Genomic DNA, 20,401 nt, shown 5'->3' with positions numbered 1-20,401 from the left:
TTGGGGTTTGAGTTATGATATCAAATTGACTCCATCCTGGGCATCATTTTTTTTTCTTTTTAGGGCTGTTCTTGGGGCATACGGAAGTTCCCAAGCTAGGGGTTGAATCAGAGCTGCAGCTTCAGTCTATGCCACAGCCACGACAACACTGGATCCAAGATGCATCTGTGACCTATGCCACAGCTTGCAGCAATGCCAGATCCTTAACCCATTGAGAGAGACCAGGGGTTGAAAGAATGAATGAATCAGGGATTCAAGATACTAGTTGGGTTCTTAACCTCCTGAGCCACAATGGGAACACCCCATCATTTCTAATTATGCGGCTTGATTTCTCTTCTTGGTCTGCTCTAGCCAAATGCACCTACCAAGGTCCTAAGGCTGTGTTGGGATGAAAAAATGAAGCCTGCAACCTAGTCCCAGGAGTGAAAGGGGTCAACTGAGTGGTAGGATGTCTGGAATTTCTAAGGGAGGATGGTCTGGACTCCTGGGTTTTCCATTAGCCTCAAGAAGTAAGTGCTGAGGAGGATGTAGCTTCCTACTCAAGAAAGGACTGGAGGAGGAGGGATAAAATAGGCAGCAGCTACTTCATGAAGCTGAAGAAGAGATTGCCTGCTCTGTCCCAAGTTAAATTCTTAGTATTTGTCTTAGTTTTGTTCAGATGTTGAATAAACATGATGCTGTACTGACTGGAAGCAGATGCCTAACAGTGTGGGATGACTGTATTTATTAGAGCAGTGTGGGTGGCTTTTAGAATTTAAGGAAGTCTGTCCAACATTATAGGTACAAGGAAGAAGGGGTGGAATTTCTAAGTGATTAAACAGAGGTGAAGGAGGTGAGTAGGTGGGTGGAATTGGTGACTAAGATCACTATGTTTCAAGAAAAGACATGAAATGGGAGTGTATTTGGAGTTTGCCAATAGCAGTTGGGGGACTGAATCTCTTTCATACACTTCTCCCTGCCTCCCATCCTTATTTGGGTGGAAGATTAAATCTGCCCAGGACACCTGAGTTGCTGCTGTGTTTTTTTGTTTTGTTTTGTTTTGTTTTTGTCTTTTGTCTTTTGTCTTTTTAGGGCTGCACCTGCCACATAGGGAGGTTCCAGGGCTAGGGGTTGAATTGGAGCTGTAGCTGCTGGCCTACACCACAACCACAGCAATGCAGGATCAGAGCTGTGTCTGTGACCTACACCATGGCTCATGGCAACACTGGATCCTTAACCCCTTGCGCAAGGCCAGGGACTGAACCCAAGTCCTCATGGATACTAGTCGGGTTTATTAACCACTGAGCCACCATGGGAACTCCGTTGCTGTTCTTGCTTTGCATTTTTATGGGGTCTGCACTTGCATATCATATACCTATTCAACCCCCGCATGCACATGTTGGGATCAATAATTTGGGAAATTACAGTGGCACTGGCGACACTACTCACTTGCTGTACTGGCCCCTGGCTCTTTGCTGCTCTGAATGAAAGGAGAGGCAGAAGTTAATGCAGAAGGTCAAGAGGAGTCTCAATTTATTCTCCAGCTTGATGGTCCCCCATCTTCACCAATAGCCAGGTTGTCACTGAATCTAGCAATCTTAGCTCTTTGCCTCTCCCAGGATTCATGTTGGACAGTGGAAGCCTGGTTTTCAAGCTCCAGGCCAGGTTTCCAGTGGATACATATCTCTCTAGCTCTAGATGATCTAAAAGAGCCCTCATACCCATATACCCCATATAAGCAGTCTTCTGGGCTCTCCCTCAAATCTGCTCCTGGGCCCTCAGGTGTTTCTTCAACCCCTGCCTCAAGGCCTTGGTCCTCTCCCACTTGAGCATGGCTCCAGCCACCAAGGCAATATATGGGGTATGCCTGTCTTTGCGCCTATTTAATCTTGCCCTTCTTTGGGGTCCAGCCCCAGAGAAGGAAGAAGATAACTCCTCCATAAAAGTACACTTTTTAATTTGGGAGAGAATAGGTGTGGTAAATCCAGCTCAGCTCCTTCTCTGTGCTTTCTGGGGAAGTGAGATGTCCACTAAGAGCATATATTCTTGATTGCATTCCATTATCTTTTAATTGGTGAGTTTAACCTTTTTACATTTATTGCAATGACAGTTTCTTGCTCCTTCCAACTTGTTTCAATTTCCCATTTGTTGTATTCTTTTTCTTTCCCTACTTTACAATAGATGAATCCATTTTTTTTCCATTGGTTTAAACATTTTACATTTTTAGTCCTATGTTGGTTTTTGATGTTTACTTAACCCTGTTGATTTCTTAAGCTTATCAATATCTATATATTTCCCCTGAACAATACCAGTATTTTAGTGTGCTCTCACATCCCTTAGTCTTTCCCTATGCAACACCTCTAGCATGTTGATATTGCCTATAATTTAGTTATGAATATACATATTTTTCTTTTCTCATCCTTGTTTTTTAATTCTTTTTATTGAGGTATAATTTATGGTCAAATGCACAGATCTTAAGGGTATAATTAATTGGGACAAATGTGTATACCCACCACCCAATTTAAGATAAAGGATTTTCTAGAATGCCGTAAGTTTCTCTCATATCCCCTTCCAGTCAACTCCTTCCACCAGAGCCAACTGCCATTCTGATCTATCTTCTATAATTTATTAAAAGAATCATGTAAGAAGAAACTTTTGTGATTGGCTTTTTTTCTTCACTCAACCTGATGTTTTTGAGGTTCATTTATGTTGTTGTATGTATCAACAGTTTTTTTTTCTTTTTGTTGCTGAGTGGTATCCATTTATATGAACATAGCAGACTAGCTTATCTGTTCTTCCATTAGTGGGTATTTTTTTTCAATTTGGGAATATTATGAATAAGGGTGCTATGACCATTCTCATGTATATTTTTGTGAGCATGAATAGAACTGCCGGATCATAATTGCTCCAAGTGTGTTCTGGAAATTTCTTCACTGGACCCCTGAACTTCTACAAAAGCCTTCTCAGCCATGGGTGATGTCAGAATTGAGGTTCTTTGGTGGGGAAAAGGGAAGAAACTCCCATTTCATCATGTTTATTACTTCACTCCTTTTGCTTTTACACTTTTATCTACCTAGGGTCTTGGTCACATACCAGATGTCTAATAAACAACTCCAAGCTTCCAAAGACCTATTCATCAGACAGTTCAAGTGGCACAAGATTGTGGTTGTGGCATCAGTCATTGCAATCTGTGTAAGTATACCCCTTCTCACTCAAGTTCCATAGAGCTTGACCCAGTTACTTTCATCTAGGAGGAGGAGGCTGAAGGAAGCTCTTGTATTTTGGCATTCCATCTTCCTGTTTCTAATCCAGGCAGTGCCATGGTGGGACAAGTTCTTAAAGAAGGAATGAGCGCAGTCTATCAGGCAGGGGTAGCTTTAGAGAAGTCAAAAACACTAGTCCAAAAGACTTTGAGCAGAAGGTAGAAACCTCAGCTGTCCGTGCTTTCTCTTTCCCTTAGCTGTTATATTTCTGCTTCAGCTTACCTGTCTCCTTTCCAGTTCTTAAAACTGAGAAGACCACTGCAACTGCTACACCTTGTCTCGAAAGTTACCCTGTTCCCCCTCCCTACCTATCTCTAGTACATATGTAGAAGTTTCCTTTCCCCCATGGTTTTGCTGGGGGGAAAAAAGCTGACTTCTTCAAAAAGAAGCTTTACCAGGAATAAACAGAAGGGACAAAAAATAAAAACAACAACTACAAAAAAAAAAAAAAACCCACAAAGATATAAATCTCTGTATTTACAAAGGGCAGTTAACAAACTGTCTTCAAACCAAAATGTCTTAACAGCTCCTTTTTCCGGGCATCAGCTTAGACTGTTCACCATTTAGCCTGCGATATGTTTACGTTGTTGCTGTGACTCCTCCTGGTGAAAATGAGAATTTTTTCTTGAACATCCTTTCTTGTTTTCTAGTCCAACTCAGATCTTTATCAGAGAATGGCAATAGGAAATCAGTAGAGAAGTGCTGTCTCAGAATAGAGGCTGTATCTGAGGGATAAGACCCTGTGTGAGGAAGAGATTATTCCAAGGGACAGCATTTCCTGATACGACTGTAGGGCTATACACCCTTAGGCCACCTGATTTGTGTTATCCTGCAACCCTCTTGTAAAATCCCAGTGCACCTAGGACCTGCCCTCAAACCTCTTCACTTTCTCCCGGTCAACCAGGTGGTTCCATACTAAAGTGAAATTCAATTTCTTCACCTACTGTCTTATACCTTTTAGAATCCAAGACTTGCCGGGTTTTTGGTCATGACTATCTGCCTCTTAACAAAAATATCTTCTCTGTCTCTCTGTCTCTCTCTTCTTTCCTTCTCTCTCCCACCCTTTTCTCTCTCTTCAATGAAAATGATGACATCCTAAAAGATGACTTACCTGAAATCTCTATTAATCACACATCACCTTGAACTATAAGCACCTATTTCCTGTCTGTTACCTTTTGGCAGGGCCACTTCCTATTCAGTTCTGTATGGTCAGTGCTTAGCATATAGTAGGAGCTCATTACATATTAGCTAGAGCTAATTGAACGGAGAAAGGGAATGAACATATGTTAAAATACCTAGTGAGTGCCAGGAGATTTATATGCATGATTTCCTTCTCTCAAGCTTGAATAATATATAGGTGTGTCTACCACTAGTTGCTTTTTTTTCTGAGACTAATTCCTAGGTTGTATAGCACTTTAAAAGGTATTTTCTGAATGGTTAACAGTAGAGAAATAGTACCTAAATACATTAAGAATAACAGGTCTACAGAATGAAGAACAGGATCTCTTTAGGAAACAGACCTCCTATCCTTCCTGACTAAGTCAGTCAAAAAGCCATTTGGTCAGGACTGAGTAAGAGAAGTAGATAAATGGAACTGAATAGGAGTTTACAGACCCAGTTTCCAACAAGCAATTCTCAGACACCAGCAGGATGTCTAAGAATTCAACTCAGTTCTGATACGACCTACTTAGAGATAAAATTAGATTCCACAGGTAAATGGCTTGGTCCCATAAGACCACCCTCCACTTGAGATGCCAGTCATACCTACCAACTACAAACTGAATGCCCTCCTTGGGTTCAATTAATTTGCTAGAATGGCTCACATAACTCAGGAAAATCCATTTACTCACTAGATTACCTATTTATTATAAAAAGATATTAAAGGACACAAATCAATAACCAGAAGAAGATATGGACAAGGTGAGGTCCCATAAAAAGGAGCTTCTGTCCTCATGGAGCTTGGGATCCCACATCACAGTATATGGAAGTGTTTTGATTCTCCAAAGTAGATTTCTGAAAAAGGACCAAAAAGCTGTCCTTTTGCTTTTTTTTTTTTTTTTTTTTTTCTTTTTAGGCCCACACCCACGGCATATGGAGCTTCCCAGGCTAGGGGTCGAATTGGAGCTGCAGCTGCCGAGGCCTACAGCACAGCCACAGCCACACTGGATCCAAGCCACATCGTCAACCTACACCACAGCTCACAGCAATGCCGAATTCTTAAGCCACTGAGAAAGACCGGGGATAGAACCCACAACCTCATGGTCTCATGGTTTCTAGTGGGATTTGTTTCTGCTGCGCCACAGCGGGAACTCCTGTCCTTTTGGTTTTTTGTGGGTTTTTTTGGTGGAGTCGTTATAACACAGTCATGATTGATTAAGCCATTGGCCAATGGTGGCTGAGACACCCCACCCTCTAATCAGGTTGTTGGTTCTCCTGGCAACCAGCCCCCATCCTTATATGCTTCCTTTATCATTCTCAACAGGAACTTAAAAAGGTTTGGGGAGCTGTGAGCTCCCAAACATATACACACACACACACATATATACATATATATATATAACACATATGTACGTATGTGTGTGCATATTTATAAATGTATAAATTTATGTATGTTTTATAAGTCACATCACAGTTCATATAGTAGAGATTGGAGATATGGAGGCAATCAAGAAGGGTGGCAGCTGTGGAAGAGAAGGAAAGACTGGGAAATTGGTTTCATACAGCAAGCACAGCAAGTAAGTAACTGCATTGAGGATAATGAGAAGCTAGTTTCTCATTGTTGAAGGAGTTACAATTATGGAAAGGAGAAGACTAGAAAAGAACCTGAGGTGTTTGGTGAGAATTTCAGAGATAAAGGGAGTTATTTCATAACATTAAAAGCATCAGTTCATCAAGAGGACATAAAAAATCTAACTGTATATGCTCCTAATAACAGTTTCAAAAACCATGAAGTAAAAAAACTTAAAGGATTTCAAAGAAAAGTAGACATATTCACAATTATAGTCAGATTTCTGAACCCCTCTATCAATAATTGAAAGTACAAGTTGACAGAAAACAATTTTATGTATAGAAGACTAGAACAACAGACTCAACCAACTTGACCCAATTTACATTTATAGAACACGCCACACAACAGCAGTGGAGTAAATATTCTTTTCAAGTGCACATGGAACATTCACCAAAATAGATTGTATTCTGGATCATAATATTTATCATTTGATGAATTTAAAATGTTTCAAATAATACAAAGTTGTGTTCTTTGGCCACTATTGAAATATATTAAAAATCAATAACAGACAGATTTCTAAAAAAATTCTCAAATATTTGGAAACTAAATAACACACTTCTTACTGGCCCAGTGGGTCAAAGGGGAAATCTGAAAGGAAATTAGAAGGTATTCTGAATGGAAGGAACAATTAAACCAGACCTATAAAAATTGGTGGGAATGTTCAAGAGGGAAATGTATAGCATTAAATGTTTTGTCAGAAAAGAAGATCTCAGATCAATGAATTGTTTTCTACCTTGGGAAACTAGAAAAAAAGAAGTGCAAATTAAACCTTACATAAGTAGAAGAAAATAAATATCAGAGCGGAAATAAATAGAAAATAGAAAAATACAGATAATGAATTAATTGAAAGCTGGTTCTATAAGATCAGTACGTTGATTAGCCCCTAGACAGATCAATCAAGATAAAAGAACAAAAACACAAATTATCAATATCAGGAATGCAAGAGGTGTCATCAATACATATTCTACAGATATTAAATTAATAATGAGATACCATGAACAACTTTAAGCCAATAAACTCTAAAATGCTGACATAATTGACAAGTTTCTTTAAAGACAAAAACAGCAAAACAAAAAATGACTCAAAAAGAAAGACACAACATGAATAGGCCTATATCTATTGTGGAAATTGAATTTGTAGTTTAAAAAAAATCTTCCTGGGAAATGCATCATTACCAAGATTCAAACATCAATAAGTATAGTTCACCATGTTAAAAGCCTCAGAAAGAAAGAAATGGTTATCTCAATAGATGCTGAAAAAGCACTTGATAAATCTCAATATCTATTCATGATTAAAAGTCTTAGAAAACTGGAAATAGAGGATAGCTTAAGCTAATGTAGGAAATCTGCTTAATCATACTTAGTCGTGAAGACTGAAGCTTTCCCCCAAGTCAGGAGCACAGCAAGGATGTCTGTCCTCAACATGGTACTGGAGGTCTGACAGGGAGATAAGGCGAGGGGAAAAAAAGCACAGTTTGGAAAGGAAATGATACTTTCTATTCACAGAAGAAATTATTTCCTATGTAGAAACCCCCAAGAAACCTACAAAAAAGCTCCAGGAAGTAATATGTTTAGCCCTTAATGTGCTACTTCTGGACATCTTGTTATGTGGGAAAAATAAGACCATCATTTGCAAGCCACCATGTGTTGGGTTTTCCATAATTTGCAGCAAAACTGTTTCTAGATCATATAATTAGCATAGCTGAGCATTCTTTTTGTTTGTTATTTTTATAGTTCCCTTTCTGTAAATTGCCTGTTGGTTTACTTTGCCTATTTTTCTTTTGGACGCTGCCTTTTTCATGTTGGCTTGTGGCCAATCCTGTTTTCTGGATATTCATCCTTTGTTTATCAAATGTGTTGCAAATATTCCATCAGTTCTAAGATGTTCATCTTTTCACATTTGAACATCTCTGAAATTGAGATGTGTCTTCTAAATTATGGTAGCTCACACTGCAGTCAGCTGGGGGCAGAGGTTATGATGTGAGGCATATCCGCCAAAATGCCAGTGAAGCAAAGACCCCTTCCAAGGCCCTGGGTGGGGCACTAGCAATGTCACGTGTGCTTACAAAATGTGCAACAGTAAAATATTTTGACCTCAATCTGTGAAGGTCATGTATCTTTTTATTACAACTTCCTCCATGTCAGGGGATGTTAGACTGGTTACAGACTATTTTTAGAGCCTGATAAGGGAAATTTGAGTTAAGGAACATTTAGTTCTGATTTAATATGGTTTTCAGTTATTTCTCTGCGTAGTTACAGCTAAATGTCTCAGTGCAGGAATCGCTTTCAGGAATACTCCTACCCCCACTATAGAACCCAGCATCAAGGCAAGAAGAGACAGCCAGAGGTCCTATCACGATATGACTGTTTCCTATGACACCCAGCACCAGATGTATGTGGGCAGTGTAGGAGAAACAAGGTTTGAAATAGCTTTTCCCTTCTTATCTCAAGAAGATTGATGGGTTGTCACACACTGAATCCATATTGCAGGTGGAAATAAAATAGAGGCATCACTAGCTTCATTGGTCCTTTTCATTAGTGAGTAAAAGCTGTCCCTGATATTTCTCATCAAACCCTTTCCTCCTAGCTTATTAGAACTGAGAAACTCCCCAAAAGACTGAGAATGTGTGGGATGTGAGTGTCAGGATTGGCTGAGACCAATAACAATACACATCATGATAATAGTGTATCACCATTGGCTACATTCTGCCCCCAAAGAAAATGGGATCTTGGATAGACAACCAGCAGTGTCTGTTACAGGCACCCTCCTCAAGTCTAGACCTCCAATGATCCGCCTGCAGGACCACCTGGATCTGCACAGGAGACACACTTCTACAGAATCACTGTCTCGCATAACACCAACCTTGAGAGTTCTGAGATGGTGAAGAGAGAGGAGGACAAGGAGGAGCCCCAGAGTCATCAGGACTCTCAACTATCACTGCCACACACACATACACACACAGAGTTGGAAAATGATAGCAAATTTCCACCCTTCAAGCAGTTAGCCCAGAAAACAGTGTTCCCAGAACCTGGTACTTAATACAGCCAAGTCTCTGGTTCTGCCAAAGACCAGAGCTGAACTTCAGAGGTAGCTGAAGTCAAGTGAGGAGGCAAAGAGAAAAGCTTCTCAGGTTCAGCCTTAACTGATCACCAGGTGGTCTACACTGCTTGTCTGAAGTCTACAACCTAGGGACCTAAAGTTCATTGGGGAATTTCTCCCCCAGACAGTGATCGCGTCCTGAGAGTACAGTGGTAGAGGAAATCCACCTCTGTCTACCGCCTCCTTTCCCAGGGAACGGGGTGTGGGACATTGCCTTCTTTCTGAAAATGTGGAAATGGGCAATAACAAAACCTAATCATCAGATCTTACTCAAGGGGCCCATCTTTCCCATGTCATATCGGTTTAAAACATCTGAATTTCCTGTTTCCCATCAAGTTCTGTGGTTCAGACGTTCAGCTGCTGTGTAAAGTGTGGCACAATAGTGAGAACTATATTACCATATCTTTTTTTTTTTTCCTTTTTAGGGCTGCATACGTGGCATATCGAAGTTCCCAGGCTAGGGGTCAAATCAGAGCTGTAGCTGCTGGTCTACACCACAGCCACAGCAATGCTGGATACTTAACCCACTGAACAAGTCAAGGGATCGAATCTGTATCCTCATGGATACTCGTCAGGTTCGTTAACTGCTGAGCCACAAGGGGAACCCCCTATATTATCATATCTTGTTTACAGACATCTTCTGTGCCCTGTTCAAAGGCTGTAGCCTCTGCTTCTTGCACAGAATTGCTTTGGCCCGTGAAATATGCCTCCTGGCAGGGGTGGGGAGCAGGTGTATGGCAGAAGGTGGGCCATGCCTCTCTGCCCCATGTTGGTTTCACCTTCTGCAGATTCCTGAACTGGATCTTGTAGCTCCAAGGTTCTTGCCTCACTTTAGAAATATGCTCCCACTCTCCCCTACTAATTCAAATCTAGGTAAGGTTCCCAATGGAAAAAGGGGGAAGACCATGTCCAGGTTCCGTCACAGAGAGGAGCGGTCAATGATTTACAAACAGGTGTTGTTGGGTGGGATTTTTTAAAGCTATTTTGATGCTCTGACTTTCCTCCTTCCTGCTATCCTAAAAGCGAATATGATGGTTGGAGCTCCAGCAGCCTCTTTGGGACCATGAGGGAGATGCCAAGAGAATCACAGAGATCCTGCCCTGACACTAAACCAAGGCCACCAACTGTTTCCTTCCAGACACTCACTTTGAGAAAAATAAACTTTTTTTTGCTAATGCCCCTGAAGTTAGTATCAATCAGCCAAAACAATTCCTAACTAACACATACACTTTTCCTCTGTTTTTGAGTTTTCCAGTAATTGAGTAACTTGTGTTATTTCTTATATGTCTCTCTATTGTTCCCTGATCATTTCAGAAAGTTTCAACTAAGCTTCCAAAATTTTAACATGCAAGATCAGTCCATTTTCCTCTCCTTCATTATAACCTTCACATGTCATCTTTTTTTCTGCATTCCTTTGTAATAAATCCTAATCCCTCTAGACAGACGAACTCCCTCAAGCTGACCTGGGTGGAGGTAATATACTCCAAAGCAAAATCAAGCAAACAAAACAAAACAAAAAAACCCATATGCCCTCAGAGAACAAACAGATGCTGGGTAGATAAACACTAGAGACCATCAAATGCTGATGGACCATCAAACTGGATTAGCTTCCTTCCCCAGAAAGAACTGCTAAGCATTTGTGCTGTGCTTTCAAATCATGTTTGTTTCCCATGATCCAAGGCCCTCTTAGGCTTGTGCTTAACTGAGACTTGGATTTTTGTTGGGAGCTAGAAAGAGCTGGAGCCATAGCCCATTCCCTCCTGAGCCCCTTCCATCTACATGTCTCTCTCCTGCCTCTTGTACAGGGAAACGCCATGTGCCTAGTTCCATAGGAACCCCATGTGCCTAGTTCCATAGACTCTAGCTCCTGCTTCTGCTTGTGAATGCACCATGGAGATGGTAGAGGTCGGCTGTAGAAAGAGGAAACAGGAAGGAACAGGGGGATTTACTCTGAGTTTGGGAGTCCATGCAGAGAAGGACTTATAAACGGTGGGGAGGGCTACAGATGTGGGTGTGTCCAAGCCTGGACCCCCTTCCCCTGGTGGCAGGAAGTGTGTGTGCATTTGGGTAAGCCGATGGGGCAGAAGCTAGCAGGGACAGAGGAGGGGTGGAGAGAGATACTATTTGTTCGTCGTGGGAATTTTAGCAAAACTCACAAACATATGGTTTTAAACACAAGGTGGTAAGGGGGAGAAGGGCAAGGTAGGGGTGGGGGCTTAAGTGGTACAAACTACTCTGTTTAAAATAAATAAGCTACAAGGATGTATTACATACCACAGGGAATATAGCCAATATTTTACAATAACTATTTTTTTCTTTTTTTTAGAGCTGCACCTGCAGCATATGGAAGTTCCCGGGCTAACGGCCCATTTGGAGCTGCAGCTGTCTGCCTATGCCACAGCCACAGCCACGCCAGATCCCAGCTGCATCTGTGACCTACACGGAAGCTTGTGGCAATGCCAGATGCTTAACCTACTGAGCAAGGCCAGGGATCGAACCCACATCCTCATGGAAACTAGTTGGGATCTTAACCTGCTGAGGCACAGTGGGAACTCAACAATCACTTTAAACAAAGTATAATCTATAAAAATACTAATCACATTATATACCTGAAACTAATATTATAAAACAACTGGACTTCAATAAAAAATACAAAATAAACACCAAGTGGTGTCTGCAGGTGTGTGTGGTGGTGACTCAGACTCCAGCTTTGGGACAGAAGCAGCCTGAGGCAGCGCAGGCGGATTGCTACCAGATAAGTTTGGTGAATTGAGAACTTCTTCCCAGAAGAAGGATGGAGAGACACAAACCACTGACGGGTTCTTTTTTCTCTGTGTGCAGATCTACCTCAGGGTTTCCTGGCCTGACAGCGCAGTCCCTCCACCCCCAGGGCCCCGCCCTGCCCCCAAGTGCTCCAGCTCTCTCCCCCAGGAGCTCTCGGACTTGACCCATCTTCTGCGCTGGCCTCTGACCCCAGGAGATGGGGGAGACCTTTCGGCCTCCACCAGCCCCCAGACTTCTACCTACCACCTGAGGCATCCTGCCCAGACCAGCTACCCACTGGGAGGCTACCTAGAGGCCATTCTTATCGCCAGAGACCACCAGGGCAGATGCAAGAGCCACGGAGGGGATCTGTTTCGGGCCCAGCTGCTGGGTCCTGACCTGAAGGCAGGGGTCCCCGGAGACGTCAAGGACCTGGAGAATGGCACATACCTGCTGACCTTTCCACTGCTCTGGGCAGGGCAGGCCCAGGTGCAGGTGCGGCTGATCCATTCCAGCGAGGCAGTTGGGGTTCTCCGGGGGATCTGGAGAGACCAATGGGCCACCATTGATTTCACGGGCTATTTCCGGGGACCCACAGGACATGAGGAAACTGTGACTTGCAATGTTAACCCCCTGTTGATTGGGAAGGAGGAGTCCACCTGTCACTACAGGGATGAAGATTCGGGGGAGCTCTGGTTCTGCGCTCAACCCCCCACCCTTCCCTGTGACTCACTGGTAGGACATTCAAGTGGACGCTACTGGAACGTGACCACACCACACGAGGAGGCCCTGCTGGCACGGTAAGAGACCCAGAATCGTCTGGGATGCCTGCCCCAACCCCTGAATCCAGATCCCTGCGATTTTTCTGCCTGAGCCTCTATCCTTATCATTCCCCTGTTCATGTCTATTAAACACGTTTCCCCAGCACCTTCTATCTGCCGGGTTTCACACTAAGCACTGACGACATTTACGTCATAGCTGACATCCCTGCCCTCTGCAAGTCTTCAGCGTGGGGGCACGTGGCAATTTAGAACATACACTGTAGGGTGGGCATCCCTGCGGCACATGCCAAGTGGTTTGCAGACACAGAGAAAAAGCACCCCACCTGGTGTATGATGGTCAGGGTAGGTCATCAAAGGTCCATAAAACTCCGGCCAAAGAGAAGCGTCCCAGTCCCTCCGCTGTACTCACAACCCCTGTAGGGAGAGATGTCGATTTAGAAATCACCAGCATATGTGGTCAGGCGGTAGGGTGGACGGATGTGACCCCACTGAGTGAGAAGCGAGCAGAGGTGCAGCCTAGAAACCAAGCAAAATCCAGGCTGAGAATTCTCCTTAGTCCCAGGGAAGCAAGAATGGGAGGATAGAGGGAAACTGGACTGGCTGCTAGTGAGCCCTGCTTACTGGCCTTGAGATCGGAGGCAAGGCTGGGCCAGAGAGACCCCAGGACGAGGAAAAGACAATAAACAGTAAGTAAATTACATAGGATGTTAGAAACAGAGATGCGCTATGGAAAGATCTTAAGTACAGAGGCGGTGAGGACTAGGAGTGTGCAGAGACATGCAATAAAGAGGCTGGGGAGAGGCGGCTTGCAAAGGGGGCTCTCAGGTGAGTGAAGTGTCATGGCAACCAGACAAAGGGCATGTCTCAGGGAGGAGGGAGCAACCGCTGGGCTGATGCAGGGATGACAAGGACTGAGGAGTGACGCTGGTCATTGCCAGTTCTGGTGGGAGTGAGGGTCCAACGGCAGTGAGCTTGGTGAGACCAACAGGAAAATTAGTACTTCTTGTAAAAGGCTCCAAGCGCCTTCTTGTATTAATTGTATTTTTAATTTTCTGTATTTGGTGAGGCTTTGCCATCTTGGGGCCTTGTGGGACTGCCCCTCCCAGGACTAGCTGACTCCCAGGAAGAGCAAAAAGCTTGCCTTGAGTATAACTTTGATATGCAACCCACCCCCTACCCTGAGGCCACCGTGCCTCCTTTTATCAGGATCTTGCAGCTGCTCCAAATCACCCCTGAGCCAGGGACTAGACAGCTAAAGACCATCTCTCTAGCCCAGAGCTCACAGAAATTATGCAAACTATCCCACCTAAGCCTGCTCAGCTCTCAGCTGCTTACCCACCCTTGCCCCTTGCTTTCTTTTTTTTTTTTTTTTTTTTGTCTTTTTGCCATTTCTAGGGCTGATCCCACGGCATATGGAGGTTCCCAGGCTAGGGGTCGAATTGGAGCTGTAGCCGCCGGCCTACGCCAGAGCCACAGCAACGTGGGATCTGAGCCGCGTCTGCAACCCACACCTCACGGCTCACGGCAACACCGGATCGTTAACCCACTGAGCAAGGGCAGAGATCGAACCCGCAACATCATGGTTCCTAGTCGGATTCGTTAACCACTGCACCATGACGGGAACTCTGCCCCTTGCTTTCAATGAAAACCCACTAACAGCTCTCATCCCTTTATTTATGTACCGTCCCCCTGCTCTTTATGCCTCCTGACTAACCCTGGTGTTTCCCCAGGTGGCCGTGCATGACCTGCAGGTCCCCACCTCTTGGGAACTGTGAGTGACATACTGTCTCTTCCATGGCAACCATCTCCTGATCGGTTGGCCTCACCATATCTGAACAAAAACAAAGTCCTGAGTACATTTTTAAACAAATTGTGCTTTCTGCACTGATCATATCCTTGAGGCCAGGAAATTCAAAGAACCTGGATTCCTGAACTCCAGCTTCCAATCCCTCCCCTGAGCCCCTACCTCACTGTCTCCCAGGAGCCCTGACACTGGACAGATGCCCTTGGCATTGAGACTGCCTTTCCTCCAAGAAGCCCCATTCACCTCAGTCCAGGATTCCTTCTCATCACACGTTCCCCTCTTGCCCATGGGTTTCTTTTCAGGAATGTGACAGACAAGGCCCTCCGCCAGGGTATTTCTCCAATCTGGGTGGCCAAGGAGAGCAACCAGAGTCTGGGTAAGTGACGCTGGGACTGGCAGGAAAGGCAGCCCTTAGGCCATATTGTGGCTTTAGCCTCATGTACCCACTGACTGTTTTGCTTACAAACAATTGCTTACAGTTCTGTCCCCTCAACAACCATGCCGCCCTGGGATCCCAGGCCCAAAGCCCTCTGGATTCTTCCACCAAAACACGTGGCACTCCCTGTCCTGCTCCAGCCGCTCCTTCTCCACTGCTGACAGCATCCTGGGCTGCCTGGCTGGCCGCATCATCCACATGATGGGGGACTCCACGCTCCGGCAGTGGTGGGAGTATCTGTGTGACATCGTGCCCTGTGAGTGGCTGTGACGGGACAGGGCAAGACAGGTTTTGCTCTCCCTAATCTAGAATATTGCCAGTGACCTCCTAGTTACCAGGTCTGGAGACCCAGTCTCAGGGCGCAGCCTCCCCAGGCCCTGTAGAATTTCGTCTCATTGGTCTTCCTTTGGAAACCGGCTCCTTTCTTAGCAGGGCATTGTCACTCTCTGCAGCCTCCTTTCTGACTGACCTCTTCAGCTTGGAATAATGTAGCATTACCCAAGGCAAGAAGGGAAGCTTTCAGAAGAGACCCACCAGCACGCGGAAATCAAGGCCGCAGAGAATTACAAGAGAAACAAATGGATAGTAGAAAGATTCTTGGCAACCTTGAAAACTTGAGTGGGGAGCAGGCTTAGGATTTAGGGGGAAGCTTTATGTCCGGGGAGAGGGGGCAATTTTTATTTCATTCAAGAGGGTGGCACACAGTCCCATATTAAGCCCTAAGCCTTCTCTCTCGCCCTCGCACAGCCCTGACGCCGGTGGATCTACACACCACGCATCAGACGGGGCCCCTGCTGGCCGTGGACGCCTCGCGGGGCATCGTGCTGCAGTGGCGCGCACACCGCTGGCCGCTGCGCTCCCTCCGCACACCGGTGGCCTCCCTGCATTCTGTGGTCCGGGAACTGGGGGGCCTGGCCGGGGGCCCCCATACCGTGGTGGTGCTGAGCCTGGGCGCTCACTTCACCACCTTCCCTCCGACCATCTTTGTGCAGCGACTGGCGGGGATCCGGGCAGCCGTGGCTTCGCTGCTGACCCGGGAGCCCCGCACTCTTGTTGTCATCAAACTGGCCAACACTGGCTACAAGTCCGTCTACGGCAGCGACTGGTTCACCCTCCAGGTGAACCGGCTCCTCCAAGCCGCCTTTGCAGACCTCCGCGTGGCCTTTGTGGATGCCTGGGAAATGACCTCCAGCCTGGCGCTGCCTGACAGCATCCACCCAGGGAAGCACATTGTCCGAAGCGAGGTGGATTTCCTGCTCTCCTATGTCTGCCCCACCTGAGGGTCCTGCCCAACCTGCGGCTCTGGATGGAGAAGCAGGTGTGATGGTCAAGCCTAGGAGCCCTGCCCCTCAGCTGTGTGCAGCCTCCTCTTACCTCCTTCTAACGCACAGGTCCTCATGTCCACAAGTAAGAACTAGAATGTGAGTGGTGGCGGGACAGGGAAGCCCGGCGGTCGGCCAGTGCATCCTAAGAGCTTTCGTCCCCACCTAGAAAAGTTGGCTGAACTGATGAGCCGTTGGGACAGAGCCAGCAACACCTACTCCATCCATGCATGTGAGGATTGTGCTCTTGGGTGCTGGGCTCTCTGTTTAGAGTGTCAAGGAGCCCTGCAAAGATTTAAGCGATGAATCCATTTCATTTCATCAGAGCCACCCAAGTGGAAAGCCTGACTCTCTGTATGAAGACTATCATGGACTGATTTGTAAAATAAAAATGTCTTCTAATTTTAAAAAGCAAAACATGCTCTTTGTAGAAAGTTGGAAAAAATACCCCCAAATGAACAAAGAAGTCTTTGTCATCCAGAGAATGAACTGATATGCTTCACTGGGGTGAACGAAGAGCCGGAACACAGACTTGCTTTTCGGTGTGAAGATGTTAGAGCTAATAAAAAGATTGGTTATTTTCCTTACAGGGAATCCACAGATGATGTTTTGATAACCCTTGTCTCACCAGTGAACCATACGGCCCCTATTTACAAATAGATATGGTTGAAATATTGGAGAAATCATGTTACAGAGAAATCTCTATGGTGTACTGACTCCTGTTGCTTGCCTAAGCATTAAAGCATAGGTGTTTTATAACACTGGAGAAAGAAACAAAGAAAAGGAGAAATGCAAAGGATACCCCCCCTTTTTTTTGTCTTTTTAGGGCCATACCTGGGGCATATGGAGGTACCCAGGCTAGGGGTCAAATGGAAGCTGTAGCCCCTGGCCTATGCCACTGCAATGCAGGACCTGAGCCGTGTCTGCCACCTGCGGCACAGCTCACCACAATGCCAGAAGGGATCCCCCATTTTTATATCCACTTAATTTCTGCTGTGGAGCTACTGCGTCCATATTTCCCTGACGTGAATCTGACTAAGGATGATCAGCGCTGCCTGAGAACCTGTCCTGTGGTGATTCTAGGCATTGCCAGGCTTCCAGCGAATCCTGGGCAAAGCAAATGAAACCCTGACTACAGAAACGTTTTTAGAAAATCTGTGTGCATGGGGTAGCTAGGAATTTTTCTTCTTGTTATATAAATGGTACAGAAGGGTAGCATAAACGTGTGGAACCGTTCATGAATCACAAATTAATTATATTAGGGAAAATTACATTTTCACAATCAAGTATGGTTTCCTTTGCGACTTGCTTATTTCTGTTCTAATTATTATGTTCCTTCTTTCAGATCAATTTGTAAATACATCTTTTTATTTTCTGTAAGATGAACTTAGTGTGTTACGGAAGTTATAATCTAAATAAAGTCTGCAAGTGAAGCCACCACCCCTCCCCAACCCTGCGCTTGGTGAAAAAGTCACATTTCCCAGACTTTTTTTGCCACTAGGGATTGCCACGTGACACACTTCCAACTAATAACATACGTAAGCTGACATCCCGGAGCTGGGCTTCAGGCAAGTTCTTTTAGCAGGCAGAGAGCCCGTTTCTCTTTCTCAACCTCCTAAAATGCAGCTATGGTGCTGGGAGGAGCAGACATCTTGTGACCATAGGAAAGGAAGCAATGCTAAATTGGTTGAAAGGAAAATATACAGGGAGCCAGGGTTTCCACTGGTGCCACAGATCTGTAGTGCAAGTCAGTCCCACTCCCAGGCTGCCTACCTCCAGACTCCTCCTTATGTGACACAGACAACTCTTTTTGAATTTGTTTAAGCTCCTGGGTTCTGTTTCTGTACGTCAAAGCTGAACCCATCATATTTCACACAATCATGGATCTTTCAGCTTCTCATTCAAACCATTTTTCTTTCACTTGTTTGAAAACTATATTATACACATACCAAAAAGTTTGACTCAAAACATCCAGCATCAGGGAATCACTGGTAAAGTCACTGAATTTAAAGGTAAAGAAAGAATCCTTTGGGCATTTCAGCAAAACAGATTTAAGTCAATCTATAAGAAAATTTTAGTTTGACGTAGATTAATAACATCCAACGCTGGAAGACAATGAACAATGCTTGCAACACCTGCAAATGAAACTCAACAAAAACACCCAAGAATTTTACACTCAACTAAGGTATTACACGGCTATGAAGGCAACAAACATTTCCAACATGTAATAATACAGGAAATAGAGCTGACTTTCTAAAAGAACAACAAAAGTCAAATTTCAGTCAAATAAGAGATTACTGATATGATCCAGCGATTCCACTTCTGGGTATTTATCCCAAGGAAAGGAAAACAATAACTCAAAAAGGTGTCAACCCTACGCTCATTACAGCATTATTTATAATGACCAAGACATGGAAGCAGCCTAAGGGTCCATCAGTAGATGAATAAAGAAAAAAGGCTGTAGGAATGCCTGTTGTGGCACAGTGGAAACAAATACCATGGTTACTAGGAACCATGAGGTTGTGGGTTCAATCCCTGGCCTTGCTCAGTGGGTTAAGGATCTGGTGTTGCAATGAGCTGCAGTGTAGGTCACAGATGTGGCTTAGATCTGGCATTGCTGTGGCTGTGGTGTAGGCCGGCAGCTGTAGCTCCGATTAGACCCCTAGCCTGGGAATCTCCAAATGCCTTGGTTGCAGCCCTAAAAAAAAAAAAAAAAAAAAAAAAAAAAAAAAAAAAAAAAAGACAAAAGAAAAGAAAAGAAGCTATAAATACACAATGGAACATTATTACTCTGTAAAACTGAAAGAAACTTTGCCATTTGTGGCAATGCAAAAAGACTTTGACAGCCTTATGCTAAATGAAATGAGTCAGAGAAAGAAATTATTGTATGATCTCACATATAGGTGGAATCCAAAAAAAATAAAAAATAAAGAGAGACAGAGACAGAGGGTGCTTACAGATACAGAGAACAGATGGATGGTTGCTGTAAGTGGGGGTGGGGGATGAGCAATGTGGAAGAAGGGGGTCAAAAGGCACAAACTTCCAGATATAAAACACGTAAGTTCTGGGGGTGTAATGTACACACAGTGACTATAGCTACTAAGACTGTCTTGCTTATGTGAAAGTTACTAAGAGAGTAGATCTTAAAAATTTTTATCACAAGAAAAAAGTTTTGTGACTCTGTGGTGATAGATGTTAGCTAGATTGATTGTGGTGACTGTTCTGCAGTAATACCAATCCCAGAACATTATACTGCACATTCGAGACTAATAAAATGTTATATGTCGATTACATACCGATTTGGATATGTAATTATGGGTTATGTCAAGTGTGGGTTAGTCATCTGATAGACTTTCCCCCGGGATTTTCTTTTTCCTGCCATAACTTTTTTTTTTGTCATTTGTCTTTTTAGGGCCACACTGGCGGCATATGGAGGTTCCCAGGCTAGGGGTTGAAAAGCAGCTGCTGCTGCCAGCCTACAGCTCATGGCAACTCCGGATCCACTGAGCAAGGCCAGGGATCAAACCCGTGTCCTCAAGGATACTAGTCAGGTTCGTTAACCACTGAGACATGACTAGAACTCCGTCTTCACAACTTTTTAAAATCAAATCGAAAAGGTAAAGACGTTGCTTTATAGCAATTTATAAATCCTTAGCCTCACTGATGAAGTAACGCTAAGGAATAAAGATGAGGAGAGTACCTATCAGCTTCATCTTCCATTGTCAGGAGAGTTATTTTCCCTTAACACGTTACAACCTGTCACAGTCACACCTACATCTTCTCAGCTTGAGTCTTAGATGATGCCTGTGTTAACTTCAGTTTCCTTCAGATTTCTTGCATAAGAACAAAATAAACGTTAAAAAAATGTATTCACAGTTTCTGCCTTTCAACTCCAAAGGCAAAAATGCATTTTTTTTTTTCTTTTGAAACTTGTAAAGAAAAGCTCCCAGTTCCCTACTGCTCAGGACATGGATTTCCATTGTCCTGGCTGTCTATGGCTTCTACTCATTTATTCAAAAACATTGACTGAGAACCTATCACATGCCAGGCTCTGTGCGACATGCAGGGGACGCCGCAGAAAGCAAAAGCAGACACAGTCTGTCTCCTGTCTAGTGGGGAGAGAGGGTTCGATGCAATAAACAGAAGAGTAAACTAGGATCGGCGT

At 44.3% G+C, this 20,401-nt stretch overlaps 2 protein-coding genes across 7 annotated transcripts in view; one reads left to right on the top strand and one right to left on the bottom strand.

Moving 5' to 3' along the window:
- The window catches only part of LAMTOR4 (late endosomal/lysosomal adaptor, MAPK and MTOR activator 4), a 52,453-nt gene extending 39,980 nt beyond the window's left edge, over window positions 1–12,473 (bottom strand). For all 6 annotated transcript variants that reach the window (XM_013995418.2, XM_013995420.2, XM_021086208.1 and 3 more), the window contains exon 1: window positions 12,343–12,473. In XM_013995418.2, coding sequence (XP_013850872.1) covers window positions 12,343–12,458 — 116 coding nt within the window. In that variant the 5' untranslated portion in view covers window positions 12,459–12,473. The remainder of the gene's footprint in view (window positions 1–12,342) is intronic.
- LOC110259877 (NXPE family member 3-like) lies at window positions 11,761–17,665 on the top strand. Its single transcript, XM_021086214.1, has 4 exons — window positions 11,761–12,692; window positions 14,781–14,854; window positions 14,958–15,170; window positions 15,662–17,665. Exons 3-4 carry the CDS (start codon window positions 15,113–15,115, stop codon window positions 16,192–16,194), a joined length of 591 nt encoding a protein of 196 aa, XP_020941873.1. The 5' UTR covers window positions 11,761–12,692; window positions 14,781–14,854; window positions 14,958–15,112; the 3' UTR covers window positions 16,195–17,665.

This window comes from Sus scrofa, chromosome 3 (genome assembly GCF_000003025.6).
Source record: "Sus scrofa isolate TJ Tabasco breed Duroc chromosome 3, Sscrofa11.1, whole genome shotgun sequence".
Classification (NCBI taxonomy): domain Eukaryota; kingdom Metazoa; phylum Chordata; class Mammalia; order Artiodactyla; family Suidae; genus Sus; species Sus scrofa.
This window is presented reverse-complemented; position numbering and strand designations above follow the sequence as displayed.